At 46.7% G+C, this 18,738-nt stretch overlaps 2 protein-coding genes across 6 annotated transcripts in view; both read right to left on the reverse strand.

Moving 5' to 3' along the window:
• NPEPL1 (aminopeptidase like 1) overlaps positions 1-2,248 on the reverse strand; it is a 21,274-nt gene extending 19,026 nt beyond the window's left edge. The window contains exons 1-2 of the mRNA XM_019637230.1: positions 1,751-2,248; positions 1,015-1,249 (exon numbers count right to left, since the gene is read on the reverse strand). Coding sequence (XP_019492775.1) covers positions 1,015-1,062 — 48 coding nt within the window. The 5' untranslated portion in view covers positions 1,063-1,249; positions 1,751-2,248. The remainder of the gene's footprint in view (positions 1-1,014; positions 1,250-1,750) is intronic.
• Positions 2,249-9,439: 7,191 nt separating this feature from the next.
• The window catches only part of STX16 (syntaxin 16), a 25,506-nt gene continuing 16,207 nt past the window's right edge, over positions 9,440-18,738 (reverse strand). For all 5 annotated transcript variants that reach the window (XM_019637233.1, XM_019637232.1, XM_019637236.1 and 2 more), the window contains 5 exons: positions 17,755-17,920; positions 16,716-16,807; positions 16,058-16,201; positions 14,747-14,827; positions 9,440-12,378 (listed from right to left, as the gene is read on the reverse strand). In XM_019637233.1, the coding sequence (XP_019492778.1) occupies positions 12,274-12,378; positions 14,747-14,827; positions 16,058-16,201; positions 16,716-16,807; positions 17,755-17,920 (588 nt within the window). In that variant the 3' untranslated portion in view covers positions 9,440-12,273. The remainder of the gene's footprint in view (positions 12,379-14,746; positions 14,828-16,057; positions 16,202-16,715; positions 16,808-17,754; positions 17,921-18,738) is intronic.

Below are 18,738 nucleotides of genomic sequence, written 5' to 3' on the forward strand. Positions count from 1 at the left end.
GCACGTTTCGGGGGGCAGCTCCAAGTTGCATGAGGCCCCGCTGCCTGGCGTGCTGGGTAGTGTCAAGTCTCTTCCTCGACGTTTCTCAGACCCCTGCTCGTTGGCAGGCACGGTCCTGGAAGTGAGAGGGTGGCAGGGGCGGGGGCTGCCATCCGGGTTGCTGCTTCTGGACGGCCACTTGCCAGTCCAGGAATCGCCTTGTTGGGTAGGGGGCCCTTCCCCAGCCCACCCCTTTGCAGGGTCATCTGCCCCTACGGCCCCCCAGGGAGATGGGAAGAGAGGAGGGCGCCCAGAAGGTGTTGGGGACATGTGGCGGATGCTGGGTATGTCTTTGGTGAGGGTCCTGGCTCCTGCTGCGGCTCAGATAGAAGGTTCAGAGAGTGATGACCAGCGTGGAAGCTCTACCCAAGAGTTATTAAAAAATAAGTCTGTTACCCTCCTGCCCACAGCCGGATTGTTCAAGGGCCTTCGGTTGGCACCCCTCTGTTACCCCCAGCTGTTTCCATTCACTGCTCCTCTGAGTTTCCTCTTCACGACTAACCTTTAAAACAGCAAAGCCAACTCCCCAGTGTGGCATCCAAGGCCTCCAGCCCCATCTCCCCCACTCCCTGGCTTGCAAACCAGCCACAAGCCACTTGCATCTTCCCTGTCGGCTGCCTGCCCCCAAAGCTCGGAGCCCTGGTCCTTGGGAACACCCACTAGGTGAAGAGCTGCAGCACTCTGAAGGCAGGGCTTTTTGCCTCCTTTTTTTCTCCAGTTGTTCAATGAGTGAAATGAATTCCTTCAAAACCCTCAGCTTTCCCAGCATAAAAGTTGATGCTAATTGGATCTTATTTTCTTCAAAAGATTCTTTCAGCGGCTGAATGTTTTCACACATTTGTAAAAGGTACAAAGAACACGTATGCAGATCTATCACTCTTTTCTGTTTGCAAATGTACTGCAGACAACTGCAGGGCTTTCTAGCAGGGGCCGAATCAGCGGGCAGCTTCCTAGATGAGGAACGTTAAGCTGTACCTGGCAGATGAAACTGGACTTCCACAGGCAAACAAACGGGGGAGGCATCCAGGTGGGGACAGGCCCGGGAAGAAAGCGCAGACCCAGAGTGTCCACGGGGCTCTGAAGCCAGTGTGAGAACAGAGGGGGAGAAAACGGGTGACGGTGGTGAGCTGGGGAGTCTGAGCCCCTCCGTAGACCTTTGCAAACTGTGGCAGGATCCAGCGATGTTTTAGAAAGCAGGATCCTGGCAGTTCTGTGTACAGGGAGTTGGAAGGGGAAGGAAAAGTGTCAGTGGACAGATGATTTCGTAAGTCTTTCCTTTAAATGGCCCCAAGAAAGGATGAACAAGATGATTCAATTCAATCACATTTATTGAACACTTATTCCATACAAAGCAAGAAAAAATGGTAGATACTTGCTAGAAGCAGATATTACGGATTCTGGTTTTAAGCTGTCCCTGACTCGAAGAAGTCCAAACTAAACAACGTTAAGGAATTATTCCACTTTAGATGCCTGCCAGTTTCCTCAAGATGTGGCCTGTGACAGATACAAATATCTTCCAGGAAAGCGCTTTCCCCTTTTCACGGCACTTTACAGCCTTTACCACAAATAAGACAGGCAGTACTTCGTTTAGATAAAATTTTATAAAGGTATTCATCCACAGATGCATATATATTTCACTGCCAATGAAAAATTCGCCTCAATTAAATTTTCTTTAAAAAAAAAAAACAAAAAACAACTTAAAACAACTCACCGGATCTCTAATGCAATCCAAGAAGTAACTTATGTTTTTTGTGGCTTGAGACTCTTTCCAGACTGAACTGGGTGTTCAGACTTACTTTAGGAGTTGAGCAAAAGACTAAAAACTTCTGGAAGAAATCAGAAGAAAGTTTCCAGGACTTATTAGGAAGTTCTGGGGCACAGCTCACAGTCTAGACACATCTCTGAAATCACAGCATGTACGACGGCCCTAGGTGTGTGAACTGCTCTTAGATGTTCACTGCATCCCGTGGTTCACCTGAATAAAAGTCCCCCAGTGCCTGCTTAGACGCAACTGGTCATTGTGCGTCCCCAGATTCCGTCACATCTGATGTGAGAAGGAAGCCCTGGTCCCCTGGGAACACTTGTTTCATCTTTCTGGCGTTTTCATTCATTCACTCATTCAACATATATTTATTATCAGCTCTGAAGTGCTGTAGGCTGAGTCAGGCTTTGGGAATACAAGGGTGTGTGTGTGTGTGTGTGGTGTGTGTGGTGTGTGTGGTGTGTGTGTGTGTGTGTGTGTGTGTGTGTGTGTGTGTGTGTGTGTGTGTGTGTGTGTGTGTGTGTGTGTCAGGAGCAAATACAGCAGTAAAACCCAGAACTCCAGTCACTGGGAGCTGACTGGGTTTGGAGGAGATGCTGGAGTTGGTTCTTGAGGGTGGGCTATGTGCCAGGCAGGCTGGTCCTTGACAAGGGCCCAGAGTACTAAAGGGCATAGTCCATTCCGGAACCGTCAAAAGCATGTGTGGCTGCACGTTATGTGAGCGTGACGTGTACGCTGAGTCATGGAGTTTGGACTTGACCTTGTGGGCAACTGAAAGCCTGGGGAAGTGCCTCAGAAGGAATAACGTGAAATAGAGGCAGGGCTCGTTCCTGGTGGAGAGTGACCTGCTGCTTCACGTGCCCAGAGGAAGCAGAGGGCGGCTCAGCTCCAGCCCGCTTCCTCCCCGGCGCCGTCCTGGAGCGGCTGACCTAGAAGCGAGCCCCCGTCCAGCCAAGATGGCAGCAACACTTGCATGACCCCCAGACACTGCCTGTGCTGGAAATGTTTGCTTTCCTGGACATCAGGGAGTGCCTCAGTCAGACTTAGTAAATATTGTGTTGGACACACCAACTAGATTTGCACTCAGCATTCCCCAAAGGATTGAAAATGAACTAACTGCCATGAAAATCGCATTTTTCTAGATGCTTAAAATGCACTAACTTATGAAAAAGTTGAAAACCCAGTACGATGAACACTGATACACCCTTTAACCATATTCATATACGTGTGTGTATTTTTTCTTCCGCACCATTTAAAGCTCCTTGTGTACACTTAACCCTAAATACTTCAGGGTGTATCTCTTGGGAACAAGGACACTGGCCTACAGTCACAATAATATCCTGATCACACCCATAGACATGTACCAGTGAAGCAATGCTATTACCTAATCCACAGTCCACACTGGAATCTTTCATTGTCCCCAAAATGTCCTTCATGGCCTTTCCTTCTTAAATCAGAATCCAAATCAAGACCAGGCATTCCGCTTGGCTGTCAGGCACCTTTCCTCTCCTTTAATCCAGAACAGTCCCTGCCTTTGTCTTTCCTGATGTTGAAATGTCTCCTCGAAGGCCCCACAGTCCCGACTCACCTGATTGTTTTCTTATGATTAGATTCGGGTTAAACGTTTCTGGCAACAATACACATTGTTTCCCATGGCACCTCATTGGGAGCCATGTGACCTGGTACGGTCTCCAGTTTACCGGCCAAGGCTGGTGACTCAGTGTACGTGGGGTCTGCCAGATCTCTTCATGATAAAGACATAATTCCCCCATTGTAATTAATAGAATTAAAAGCAGATCCCTCTCTATCACGTGTGGAGTGACACTCTGAGACTCAGGATGTGCGGCTTCCTGACAACCTACCCCCCAGTGGCCTTTGTACCCAACGATGGTCGCTGTCTGCATTGAGCACTGGTGGCAGCATGCTGGTTTCCTAACGCTCCCATTCCTTCTACACTCAGCACCTGCTGTTCCTGGGCACAGAGGACCTCCCCGCCTCCCGCCTCCCTCCCCTCCCCCCTCCCCCCAGCACTGGCTAACTAATTTGTGGGGTCCGGCACAAAAATGAAGATGCAGAACTTCATTTTCAAGGAAGAATTTCAAGATGGTGCCCGGAGAGCGTTAAACCAAAAGTGGGGCCCCTGGACTGCAATGGCTGCACGCCCACGCAGCCGCCATGCGCCCCACTGGGTACATAGCTGGATGCACTTTTGAGGATCACTGGTCCCAGTTGCCCCACGCTGGCCAGCTCCTGTGTCTTTCCCACACGTCCCTATCAGTCTCTCAGTACTTCTATCCTTTCTGGAACAATAAGATGATCCCCAGGCTCACGCTGTTCCTTCCTTGCCCCAAATGTAGAGTCAGCCATTTCTCCAAGGGGCCCCTGTCTTGTGAGTCGGGGGAACCGGTCTTTAGGAAGCGATAGCTTGCTGCTTAGACACCCAGGTCTCACTGCTCACAGGTGCACAGTTTCTGGTCCTTTTAGGGCACAGGAGTTGGATTTGTTTTCTTCTTGAGCCCTCCCAACTCGAACCCCACATTCCTCGCCTGCCCCTATTCCACATGGGTGTCCCCATCTCCCTGAGAACAAGGTTCCAGTCACCCATCTACAAATATTCACTGGCTCTTTCCTACACCAAACAGCCTCCACTCCTGACAATAAGCCTACTACATGAAGTTGAACAGTTCTCCACTTCCTTTTTTGTTGTTCTTAGAATGCATTCCACTCATATATTCAAAATTTGCTTGATTTTCATGTGATCTAGCCATCCGATGTACATCTAGATTCCATGTGTCTGTCTGTATTCAACATAAGGGTTTGCTGTTTTCATTTTTTTTTACACTTCTGTTTTTTGACGATGTAAAACGTTTCTATGGTTCAAAAATCGAAACCGCAAGAAGGAATGCTCAAAGGACTCTGCTGTCCCTTCCATCCCTTTCCACAGGTCAACATTTTTATTAGCTTTTGGTTTATCTTTCCTGTTTTCTTTTCTGAAAAGAAACACAAGATCATATATATTCATGGATCTGACACAAGAGACAGCACATTGCATGTAATCTTTTGCACTTTGCTTAAAAAGCACATTTTGTAATCTCATCTAAAGCACTGTGTTTCTACCTTCCGGTTTGGGTGGGACGAGAGAATGTGTTAATAAAAATGTGCTTTTGGAACCATTTATTAGCAACAAAAAGCATTCCTTCTAACATCAGTTTGGAGGACTTCTCGACAAAACGAGGGGGCCGAACGAGTTGCTGTTGGAGGTCCCTTGCCGTTCTAGAAGCCTGAATTATCCTCCCAGGCAGGGCACAGTGTCAGGCAGTAATAACCCTCATGTCTCGGGAACGAAATTCCTGTTTACTTCTGCACACCAGCAAAATTATTTTTGTGGTTGCACAAGTGTTCAAGGACACCCCAAAGACCTGGAGCCTGAGGATGGGGCGCCACAGGAAGGGGAAGAGAAATGATTAACAGACCAAATGGGTTCCACATTCCTTGAAACAAACAGCATATGAAAATGGAGATGTATAGAAAAGCAAAGCGAAGGGGAAATGTTTCTTTAGATCGAGAAATCTTTTCTTTAGGAAAAACCTTCACTTATAGGATCCTTTTAAGCAGTATGCTTCTCTAATACATTGAAAATGATTCAAAAACCTGAGTCATATTTTTTTTTCCAGAAACACCCTTTGTAAAACAACACGTCTATCTGTAGTACCTAAATGTGGGTCTTTTAAAATGTAAGAAAGGATTGCTGAGGGCTTTGGCAGCTGATCAGTGTGAGAAAAGGCTGGGGGAAGGAAGAACTAACCAGAAATTGTTAGTTTTTTAAAGGGCCCTGAGAAGGAAATTTAATCGTTTTTTCCCTCACTAAATATGGAAGGTTCCATATTTCAGACTGGTTCATAGTTACGGATGAAAAGTACTGAAATGGAGCAACCTGACTTATACTACAATGCAGGTTAAAATGCTCGATTTGAAATAAGATCACTTATCCTGTCTCAATGATTTACAAAACTCGAGTGACATTATAACCCAAACAGAGTAAAACAAGCATTCCAATCAGGTCTGTGGTTCTCCCAAGGTCTTCATAAATTCAGTAATACTTAAACATGACCAGTGAGAGCCATAAAAAGACATTTTGAAGTCTTTTTCTTAACACGCTGGGAACAAACAGTAAGTGGGTACTATCGAGTGCTCTTTATAACACGTGACTTGTTACATTATAAACTGGGCAGCACATGAAACCTAGTGCATACATCGGAGTTCCCCTCTTCATTTCCCTTTAATGAGAAGCTACTTTCCATTTCCCAATACTTGGGGGGGGGGGGCATAGAAAAGGGAGGATGGGAGGTGAGAAGGAAACAGGCATCTGTCAGGACCAGTGCTCTCCAGGTGGGCTGTGGAAACCTGAGGGGACGGACAGACAGGGATGGCGGCCAGCTCGGGGGCTTACCTAGACAGGGTTCGTGATCTGCTGGGGTGCCTGCACCGTTGCTGAGGGCTTCTGCAGTGCACTGTTGTGAAAAACACATGATGTAGGCCTCCACGAGGTACGATGGAAGTGCTGAAGTTCTGTGCAAATTTAATTATTAGCATGAACTGAAGGTACTGTCATTGTTTAACTCAGCTGACCTTTTAAATGGATAACCAACCTTGAGGCTTAATCGGATTAAAAAAAAATCAATTTCTACCCATTGCCTAGTGTGGAAATGAAGGGCTACATTCTCAGGCAATTGTAAAATCACTTTTGCTAAGACTATTTTTTTTTTATTATTTACAACTTCAAAATGACCTCCATCTTGGTACGCATTTTCTGTGTACACACACCTTTTATAAATAAGCACACACGCGTGTGCATACCCAGCCATGTCACACAAGCATCGCTACTTTCTGTTCAGTGGCAGGCTTAGCCATCGGCCGCAGCCTCTTCACACCAATGACACGAAACACTGCCGGACAATGGCGCACCACTGTTTGCAAATCTCTCTTAGCCTCAGTCGGGTCTAATCTTTGTAATAAGAAAAAAAGTCCTTGAGGAAGCTTTCACCAAATCACATCTTGACCCCTAAATCATTCTTGAAGAAGGTCATTTAATTTTATGCAAAGAAATGAACAATTAAAATGGCTTAAGCAGAAATAGTACTGGTCTGGAAATGAGAAAGATGGAAGATTCTAGTGCCAGCCCTGGGTTATGCTAGTTGTGCGACCTCGGTGAGCCCTCTTGTGGGTCTCCCGTTTCCCCATCTGGAAAAGGGGGAGGTTTGGGGGGGGGGGATGCTCTCTTTACCCAACAGTTGATGAAAATGGAGGTCTGTTAGGGTGTCCTGAGTCAGAACACCAAGGTAAAAAAAAAAAAAATCTGATTCCCTCAGCACTTCCTCTGAGAAGACCAAATGATGCAAACCAGGCCCTTTTGCCTCCGTGACGGCACGTATAAAATCAGAAACATTTTAGCTAAAAGCCATCTTAGAATAATAGTTGACAAGCAGAAAACGCTAAAGCCAGTGGTCTGTTCTAACTAAGCCTGGTTTAAATGTACACTGTGTTGAATGGAGTCTCATTGAAACGGTCCATTTCAGCTGGATTCCGGAGCTGAAGTGGAAGCCCACGCAATTATCCTGGGCACTCAGGACAGTCCAGAGAGCTCATGTGGACGATTGGACAAATGAGGATTTTCTTTTGCCTCAATTGACCAGATAATTGTGCACAAGACTCTGCCATTTGGCTCTGTGGAATGTCCCTTTGTGTGGTAAGAAGACTCGGCCGTAGATGGTGGAATGACGTCAAGGGGTGTGGGGCCGCGGACAGGACGCACACAGCACACGGCTGACGCCCACTACCTAACTCCAGGTCCTAAACCTGAGCCACTTCCGGACGAGCTGAAGTTTGGTTGTCCACCCAGGGCCCTCACCGGTTCATTCAAACACTCATTGTTTTGAAGGGGGGGGGCGTGTTTTCCCTCAATTTCTAAACAAAACTAAATAAAAACATCAGGCAACAAGGTTACAGGTGGCATCTGGGTGGTCAAGGGAATTTGGAGAGAGAAAATCAGGAGTTTCTAAGGGGCCTCATTTATAAGTATGCACAGAGCTGAGTTCCAAAGCGTAGCTACCATCAGATGGACCAAGCCTGCCTACCTAAATCTTAGAGAAGTGGAAACTCATGATAATGCACCAAGGAACAGCACCACCAAACCGCTGTCCTGTTCTCCCTACACCCAATGAATGACTGGCCTGCTGTGAAGACATGTCAGCCAAGTCTCTCCAGATGGTTTGCACATGTTTTGACTAGAGTAAGGGATCCTGGTGATCAAAATAAGGTAGAATAACATTCTGTACTTTTAAATTGCGACACAGATTCTGCTAGGCGAGATGAGTCCTTTTGCTGTGGCCACACACTATAACAGACAGACCAGGAAGGATTCTAGGCTACTCAAACTTCGGTTTATGATGCGAGTTCTTACAGGATGTTCACTGAAGTCAGCAGGGTAAATGTGTGCCCAGCCTGTCCTGCGACAGTCGCTGGGGCATTCCAAAGGAACCAGCCAACAGCCCACACTTCCACCCTGGCAAGCCAGGCACACCTGAGGGCCAGGTCCCCAGCCTTCCAGCTCTCCGCTCAACAGGCAACGTTTCCAACTGTACCGCAAACACTTGCACTGCCATTTCAAGAGGGGCCACTCAACAGTCTGGGAAACTCACGAGGCTACCACGCAAGCAGCACACACACCCCCGCCCACAGCTTCTTCCCGCTCACAGGCGCCTTCATTTTTACGGCAGTCCCCAGCAGGACGAGTTCTTCGATGTTATCGCTGGTCTAGAATGTTCTTGAGCCTGTGGGAAAGCTCTACCCTTTCAGAGAGAAAATGGTTCTTGGACAGACTCAGTGGCTCATGAGCAGTTAGTTGGGGGATGTAATGTCTAGTCCAAAACTGGGGTACGGGCAGTTAGGAGGCCATCTCTCTCACCAGGCTCTGAGGACAATGAAGGACCAGAGCCCAGAGGCATCGCGAGACTAAACAGCAGCTGGCTAAGGTGACTACCTGGAGACTCTGCTCCTGTTCTCGTAGGTATAGATGCTGATGTTGAACGAAAAAGACCCCACGGTGCTTTGAAACATCTCCCATTGGGTACATACGGCTGAAAGCTAACGATTAGTTGACAAAGAGCCATGCCAGCCTTTGAGGAGGAGACACAAGACACAGTCGAGGCAAAATACAGTTCTGGCTTTCAGTTCAACTGGCAAACACTATCCCTGAAGTTATCGGGGTAACAGGATAGGGAACTTTCAAAGTCATTTAGGCTTTGGGTCTATGGGTAAGAATTACTTCTCAACAAGGCACATATACTACAATTTTATTTGGAGATATCCAAATGTTTCTTGGTCTGTATATAAAGCACACATTTTCATAAGAAAAATAATGATCTGCCTTTTTGGTAATTTCCCTTTTTGTAATACTGGACAGTGAACAGATCGGTCCCTTTGAAAGTGTCCATTATATAGACAGATGTCAGGCAAAGGCCTCAGGCACAAACAGTCATCAGCCCAACAATCACAGAAGCAGCCAGGCCCTCCCATAACACACATGCTTTGGAAGAAAACATGAACCCCATTGTTAAAATTAATACTAGGATTGCAGGATGTTCTTCAATCAGCATGATTGCTTTATTATACAAAAACTTTCCAGTAACAGTAAATTAGTTTTTAAAAAGGACAAAAAAAGTCATGTTGGGTAGAAGCGCGTCACTAATTGCTTTATTTAAGCACACAAGAAAAAAAGTCTTATCTGACCAATTAGGTTGGAAGGGTTTTATTACCTTTAAGAAGCCATTAGCTAGGATAAAACACTGAAAGCACTTGTGTCAAAACAAATAAATAATGCCCTCTCAATTAGGAGAGAAAGCGGTAAATCCGATAAATTAAGAGACATACACTGCTTCAAGCCCATGGCGACGCCAGCACCCTCCCACCCCCAAATTAATAAAATAAGAGACAGTAGATTTCAGTTACAATCTGGGGAAAGATCGGGAGCGTTGGAGACCTAACAGTGAACATTGACATTTGTCCTCTTGCACGGGTCAACAGGGCCACCCCAGGACACGTCAAGAGGGCAGGTGTCCCGGGGCGCCCAGAAGGAGCCATCGCTCCCACTTCTCCTCAGGGAGAATCCCAGGCAAGGGGCGAGGCCGCAGCGAGCGCTCATAACCGCCAGACCCCACCAGAGCCTGCAAGCGAGCGGCCTTCCCACAGACAATGGCCGTCAGCTGGTAAAGGAACCTGGGTCCTTAGGGGGAAAGAGTGGCCCCGAGCTACCAGGGCACCATCACTCATTTTCTCTTACTTCGCCCAGTGCTGCTGATCTCTCCCCAAGTAAAGACTAAACAGAAAAATACAGTGTTTGGAGGAGCCCAGCACGTCAGCGCACAGGCTCTGGGCCACTTCTTCCCTTGGGACACAGTGATGGCAGCGGACAGCTCGCGCTTTCGCTGGCAGTGCCCTGGTTTCAGTAGGAATGGTTCAGTTCCCGTGCCCCACATGAGATCCTTAAAACCATTTCTAATCAGATCCATTGTTTTACCCAAATAGGTTGAAGGGACAAAACCAACCCTAATCGCCCTATTCACTTAGAATAAATAAAAGGTGATCCTTTCTTAAAGTGTCACTTTCCTTCAAGGATTAGTAAGACTCAATAATCCACTATTACCATCAGAGACTGTCTGGGAGGGAAGGCCCCTGACCTCAACACCCCAACTGCTAGGAGCAGCTGGTCTAGACTGGCTGGGACTAAAAGACACGACAGCCACCTTCAAGGCCTGTCGACGCCCCGCATTGCAGGAGCAATCCAAGGGGGCTGCGTTCTTACTCCCTGTCCTTCTTTCCTAATAAATAACTGTCTGTCAGGGAGCACCGAGCTATTTCCTGAAACGCCAGGGAGATCGTCGGATCATTCCACAGCCACATCCGTAACAGTGGCTGCCCGGCGTCGTAAACAACTCGGGGGGCAAGGGCTGGGCCAAGGGGTTGGGTAGTTGGACAACTTGAATCTCTGGACGTGAGTTTAAATTCCTAGAAACAACCTCAAAGTCAATTCTAGAGAGGCATTTTACGTAACTGGTCCCAATAAAATGTAGCACGTCAGAGGTAAAACAATGGAAAAGCCATCAAAACTTACACAAAGACCATTAAAACGGTACCGGTGTCTGAAGGCCAATTAAAGCATGAACAACTTCAGTTTTCAAAGTTATCATCACTTTGCACATTATTCTACAGTTCCAGGAATATATTCAAGCACCATATTGATAGTAGGTAAGTAAACGACAGAGTCCGACCTTGGCGATCCGCGCCGCCGCCCTCGCACAGACGAGGGAGTGCCTCGCCAAGGTCTGCACAGCCCGCAGGAGCAATGCCTGCCTACTTTCTGGGCATGTTAAGTGGCAATGGGAGAGCCAAGAAATTAAACCGCTGGTGGGATCTTTTACTTTGAAATAGAGTGATGTTTGGTTAATAATTTGAGATCCAAATGGGGTGACCCATTTAGAATGGCCTCTGTGTAAAATCACAGCTCATTAAACGGTGTCTGGTTTGAACAGGTCATTACGTCGTTAGTATCTAAGCAATGGATTGAGAACAAGGGCTGGGGACGCGCACAGGGACACACTGGCCGGTTCTGGTGACTTTCACAACACTACCAAGCTTCCTTTTCATGTGAGGTTGATTCAAATCACCAACTTTTAAATTTAGGTGGTTTTGCTTAGTAACCCCTTTTGGTTTACAGTAGAAAATGCAATGCACAAATTTTAGATGAGGAATCCTCCATTTACAATTAATTTAAACTTATGAAGCTGTTTTAACTGGACCATCTAAATGTGTTAATTAACATCAATGATGGTTTCTTATTTTTCACACTTTGTTACTCTGATCATTAACAGTGATGGAAAAGCTAAATTAAGTTAATGAGGAACGGATTATAAATTCTTGAAGGACTTCTCAGTTTATTTTCAACTGGGAAATATATAGAGAAAGATGAAGAGGCATTTTTGCCTCTACTCATAAATTTTTGGTACCAAATTTCTTAAAAACCAGATGGTTTTCAAAAAATTTTTTCCAAAAATTATTTAACATGCTGCTCAGACATGACTGCTAAAAAAAATAGCATATACACATATAATATCGAACAGCTTACGAAGAAGTGCCTGTAAACGTCCACCTCATTTCCTCTTTCTAAAAAAAATATATTATAACTGATGATAACTCCATCTCTATTTCTGCAGCAGTATCAAAGGTCCTTAAAGTCTTGACAGTGAAGGAAAAACAGAAGCCCACTCCCCCGGCTTGAGCACGACTGTGACGAGGAGTCCACGGGAACGCGTGCTGCCCCCACGCGATGGGGCTGCACCTCCGCAGGCAGCCCGGGGCGCGGCCCAGCCCCTCGCGCCCGCGGAGGCAAGCACGCAGCGCACACAGACCAACGCCGCTTAGCGAGACTTCACGCCGACGAGGACAACAATGAGGACAATAATGATGACAAATAATATTAAAATCACAAGCATCTTCCGATTCTTCTTTTGATACTGCTCTGCCTACAGAAAGAGGATGGAAAAAAGGCAGTCATTTTCCCCCACATCCAAAATCCAGTCTCGCTCATCTCCAGTCCTAGGCTTCCGGTCCCAACTGTAGAGCTGACAGCTCTGCTACAGGCCACATGGTTACAATCCCTTCCATCAATTCTCGCGAATCCAATCAACACGGGTGGAAAGGTCCACAGGTGCCGACTTCCCGTCTCCCCAGGACTCACTAAGGCGTGGGTTTGGGATCTGCCCTCAAGAGGAAGCTGGCAGAAGTCGAGGCTCTGCGTTCCGGGCCAGACACACCTGCTTCTCCTCACCTCCACTTCCATCCACTGAGGAGCCATGCCGGGGATGGAGTCCTCCCATTTCTGGACAGTTCTTTGGATAAGCACACACCTTCACTAAGAAATCAAACTACTGGCTAATAGAGGGTGCAGGGCGGGGGGGACTGATGGCTCCAAAGAAGCTTGATTTCTACCTCCCTGCATTTGGCAACAAGGAGAAGGTCCATACTTTGATATAAACATGGGAAAGTGCAGAAAGGACCCCCGAGACACGTCCCCGTGCTGCTGATGACGCAGCAAGGAGGACCTTCCAAATGCGCACACCCCCTGCTTCACCTGTGCACATCGGCCTGGAAGCCCCCACAGGACAGTGTCCTGAGTGACGCCATGCCTGTTGTGCAGAAACACGACCAGAGGAAGGACAGAGAAGAGTTATGAGAGTCTCTAAGCACACTGAGGGGGAGCACAGCCTGCCTCTCCGGGCGCCACTATCCAACGGTGAGGGACAAGGAGGCAGCCTGATGGAGTTGCCCAGCCCCGGGGGTCCTCCTTCCAGCACCCTACCAACCTGACTGCTAGTTCTGTTTGCTAAGTGAGCCGACCCACCCACCAGGACCACTCATCAGCCAGGACAGACTGGCTAACCAGCCTGCCCGTGTGAAGCGACTCCTGAGGCTCAGTCATCCTCAGATGAGCTGACTGCCAAGGAGACAGCCAGCCATACCACCAGATAAGACGGAGCATGCTTACTTTTCCAATAAGTAACCCAAAACACCAGGGAAGCCAAAACTAAACGATATACTTTCAAACCTCTCAAAATGATTTATAAACGAGAATCCAAACCAAAATTTTTAGTTCCCACTAGATCTGCACACTCCCGTGGAGAAAACATCTCCCTTTATCTGTGTTCTATTACAAAACGTGCTGCACTAGTTTTTAAGAAACTTCAAAACCAATGCATAATTCCACAGCAGATCAAAACCTGGGTATCACAGGGCGAGAAACTGAAGTTAGTTTCACTCTTTTAATACACAAGGCTTGGCGACCAACTAAATCTACATGTTTAAAAAGCATCTTCTTTCTCCTTACGTGCCGGAGGGTCATGCCCACCCTGTATGTGGGACAAGCCCACGGAAGAGAGTGAAGGGTTTCCAGGCAGACCTGTGAGACGTGGCCTCACTTTGTGTAAACCTGCTACTACTATTACATAGGCCCTCTGTGCCTTAGGAAGCGACTGATTTCAGACAAATGACAGAGCAGTAAATTAGTGCATTAGAAAAATGCTCAGGACACAGCTAGAAATACCACTGGGTCTGAAAGATACAAGGAAATGGACAGAATTTATTTTATTTGTGAAGTATTATATTCCTTTAAAAGAAAATACGCACCTAATTACATATGAGAGCCACTCAGCAGCATACGTATGTTTCTCATAATTCATTACAAGATTTCTAAGATGCTTGTCATTTATTTTTAACAGATATCATGAAAAATATTCCTGAAATAGCCACCTTATTAGCAAAGAATAAGACGGCTAATAATCCTCTAGCTTCAACAAAGCACTCTTTTTTCTCAAGGTAAGTACACAGCTACAGTGTGGTCATTAAAAGGGAAAATTAGATTTCTAGCTTCTCCAGATGATTCTCCACCAGCAATTCATCAGAAATGTGTCACAGCATGAGAGGCCTGCGTCAGCAGCAGCCAGTAAACAGAACATTCAACACGTATTTTGGGAAACGCCCATTCAATTGATTTCCTAAAACAAGAAGACTCAAAGAATGGAATATTTTCTAAAAGGAAGAAAACCCAATTCCTTTAGAATTTACTGTCCACAGAAGGAAGTTCTCAGCAATTTCAAATCAAAGTGCGAGGCACACCTGGAAACACTGCCTAAGGCAAAGTGGCAACAGCCCCCATGGCTGGCTTTGAATGAAACAACGCCATCCATTTCCCCACTAAGACCGGCCATGTTCCCACTACGTCGACAACAGACAAGAGTGCGGAAGACAGCTATGGCGGAAGAGAACCCTCTTATGAATTCTTGATATTTGATAACAGTTGCTCAAATTCTCAACTATTGAAAGACAGGATATTACCTTGTGAAGCTGTTTCAAGCCATCTTCAGTTTTGATACAGGACTGTTCAACATTATAGTCAATTCTATCAAGGACTGTACCCTGAGTAATAAATGACAGTTACAGACAATCAACAACCGCAACTGGGAAAATTGAACTTCAGAAATGAGCTATGCAGACTGCAGACATCATTATGCACAGGATTATCTGTTTTACTTAGCCGTGCTGGAGAGGGGCACGCAGGAAGCTCTGGGGTGCATCATCCGGCAGCATCAGACACTCAGCGGTACAGTACTGTGTTAGTTGCAATAAAGTCTAGCTCATGAGAAAGACATACTGACAAATTGGGCTTTCTTCTTTGGATTCAGACACTATAGGATATGCCACGTTCAGACTTACTGGTGCTTTAAAAAAATATATGGTTCAGCGGAAACAGGCTCTGGGAGGAGAGGGGCTAGCTTCTATGCCCATTTGCTGCTTAAATACTTGGATTCAAGGAAGCAGAGAATGGCAGTTAAGCGGGACCTGGTTATGATTAGGCCTGGAAATTGACTATCACGTCTACAAACGTCAACACAGGTCTCCACGGGTCAGAGCAGTGACAGTAAGCGCCAATCCCCATGTGCAATTACACATTTGCCTCAAGGAGAATTTTGTTTTTAATTGCTTAATCTCTTGGTTCAAATAGAAAAAAGGGAACACTGGGCTGTATGGAGGAACAGGGCTCTTAACAGAAGCACGCTGTATTAGAAGAGATAGCAAGTGCAGCCCCTGGGAACCACAGGAGTAATTAATGTAACTAGATCTTCCACAGCCTTAACACTCCATTCTCAGCTGGTTTCAGGGGGGATCAGGACCCAAATCCCTACTGGCAAGATAATAAAATATCCTAATCAGATTTTAACAGTGAATAAACAATTTAATTCTACTTGAAAGCTAGTGGTTCCAGTCGCCATTACACAATAACCTGCCAAAATTAGAAGGGAAATCTTATCTATTGCCAGAATCATTGCTGAGCATGGGCAGAACCCACCAGACCCCCAGAGTCAGGCGTTCCCATGAGCACCCTGGGGCAGAGAACATGAGAGCTCCTATTGACATTTATTTATCTAAAAAAATGGTTTATTGTTTTTTATAGAGACTAATAGTAGTATGTGTATATAATTTGTACAGATGCACACATGCATAGGTGCGCACTCACACACAGACAGACATACAGTGGGCTCGCATTGTTTTTTTTCCCCCTGACAGGAGGGCAGAGCTAAAAGAGTGTGGAGAAGGGCCCGGTTTTATGGCAGGAGAACCCAGCGATGAGGAAGGTAACTCACGTACCTGCTCTACAATCATGGCTCCTAAGTCCCTAAATATCTCATTGAGGTCAGAAATAGACTGCACGATCTGGCGAATCTCTCGCTCCCTCTCCTCCACCATCAGTGTGTTCTGTTCCACCAGCACTAGCTGCTCATCTGTAAAACCCTGGCGAAACCAAAAAGCATAGCATTTGCATGTTAGCTTTCTCCCCCCTCAAGAAAGCTATGGTGTACCCTTTTAATTTAAAGAAAAGGAATTCTGAGACTATTTCTATAAAGCACATAAATGACATAGAAACACTTATTTTTCTCTAACAGAAGAGATCCAAATCCCCAAAACAAGCGGATCGAAAGCACTGGGCCAAAGCAGGGGACATGGAGAGAACCCTTTGTGTGCAGCCACGCAGGGCGGGCTATCAAAACCCGTGGGGTAACCCCAAGCGACCTTCCCGAAGGTTCTGGAAGGCAGATTACAAGGTCTCCCTGTAGCCTCTGGAAAGGAAGATACAGTATGGCCCCCATGACGGCTCTTCCGCCGGCTGTAAAAACTGCTTGATGGACATACAAGTCAGGCAGCGCTGGTCCTTATCTGCCTTGCACACACGTTACGGTCTACGAAGAGAAGGATGCAGAACGGAGCGCAAGTGCACAGCAGATGATTTCGCAGCCCCTTCACGTACCCGATCATAAAGAGTATTATCGTCTCCATCGTCCATTAGTGGTACTGATGTATCAAAAAAATGCTGGGATCTTTCCTCTCGATTCTTCAGGCCTATCATGGATAGGAATTCACTTTACTCGGATATGTAAACCATCCTGGTTACTGTTCCACCATTCAAAAGGGGAAATCTAGATTAAAACTCAACAGTCAAAATGGAAGATATTCTTAGCAGCTTTAAAAGAAGCCTAGCTCCAACAGAGGAGGGGGAGAGTAAAAGATTATAAATATACAACAATATGCAGGCATTTGGGGTTATTCAAAGCAAAATGACACTGTAAATGTGTAAATTCACTTGATGCCAAGTGAATGACAAAATGACACAACCATCTGAGAATCTGTAAGTGAAGCAGAAATATTTAATCTAACTGCTGTTATAAAACACTTAAAAAAATCAATATTTTTCTCTAGAAGCATCTCTAATAAAAATTCCAAATGGCCCTAAATCAAATTTTACAAGTAATAAAATTAAAATACAAATATGCCAGTTGCCAGAGGGAAGGAGAACTAGTTTTTTGGGGGGCTGTGGGGGATATGACTGATTACAGTGGCAATAAAGAACGAGTGTGCAGGGTAATTAGGCTGAGGATGCAGCTGAATCCTGACTGCACTATTTGGGGAGAAAAGGCGGGCTGAGGAAACCAGGAGTGGGAGCCAGGAGAGCGAGGCCTCAACCCCAGGGAGGTTTCTAGGTCCTCTCAAACACTTTGGTTGTTATGCAAACATGGAGCTTTAGTGGGATTAGGACTGCAAGTCTAGGGAGTCACAGGTTTTTATTGTGCTAGATTGAGTTTCAAGCTTGACACAGAATAAGTTTTGTTTTCCTAGATGTGAACTATTTGATACCTGTCCTCAGCCTCCATCAGGCATGGGTTCACATGGGGGGTGGGCGTGGGGGGCTCCAAACCTAACAATGAAAGGTAAAGGACCAAACGGGGAGCGAGTAGCCAGAAGGGGTAAGAACAGAAAGGTATCCCCGTGCGTGGGGCACAGGCACTCACGTCTGAGGTAGGCGGACTGCGCGCGCCGGAAGCTGGCGGACAGCTCCTGCACGGCCTGTGCCAGGGCGGCCCCCACGTTGCGGAGCAATCGCTCCTCCTGCTCCGAGCACGCCCTGCGGGCCCGGCTGGGCAGCGCCTGCACTGCACGCTGGCACCTGTGGAAGAGCTGACAACAAGCCCCGGGCTCACGGAAGGTCGCCACCGAGGGGCCCTGCAGTGCCAATGCCTCCTCCCTCGTGAGTCCCAGGGAGATGCAAAACGCTCTGTTCACACCGGCTGGCACAGACTGGGTGAGAGCACATGAAGGCGGTCTGACCAACGTATCCACGCGTGCTGTGTGCAGGGCACCCGTTCTCATTTAATCCCCACCCCCATCCTGTGAGGCAGTGGTGCTATTATTCTCCCCATTCTACAGATGGGAACACTGGAGTCAAAGGGATGAACGGTGACTGGTGCCCTTGTGGCACTGCTAAGAGCCAAGATGCTAACGTCCCTACACCCCAGGTCATTTCCCACAGCCCACACTGCCTCCTCATTAGCACCCAGGAGACTTAAACAAAAAAGGCAAACACTCAAGTTTCAACACTAGTCAGTACTTAAAAATTACTCAAACTCAGCATTTTATAAGAAATTTCTCTAGGACACTAATGTACTCAGTCTGGGGAAATAGCTCCCCCTCTTCTTCAATCGTGAGGACCATTTTTAACATAAGAAATGCTTAGACACTAGCATACAATGTAAGTTATACATTTGATCATCAAACGATTGAACTTCGGAATGCTCTGGGTTTCATTTTAAAAATCCACAGTACTATCTACCCACAACCAAAGCACAGTCCCCACCCCACAAGCTGCGGGGCACAATGCTGACATCTGGGGGAGGGCGGGGCAACGAAACGCCAGGGCTGCCCTGCCATCTGACTTAGAGTTGTACCAGTTATGGCTTCTGAGCCGGTCCTGCGAAGGCTGGGACCTGCCCCGCCCA

The sequence above is a fragment of the Hipposideros armiger genome, unplaced genomic scaffold (genome assembly GCF_001890085.2).
Source record: "Hipposideros armiger isolate ML-2016 unplaced genomic scaffold, ASM189008v1 scaffold_32, whole genome shotgun sequence".
NCBI lineage: Eukaryota > Metazoa > Chordata > Mammalia > Chiroptera > Hipposideridae > Hipposideros > Hipposideros armiger.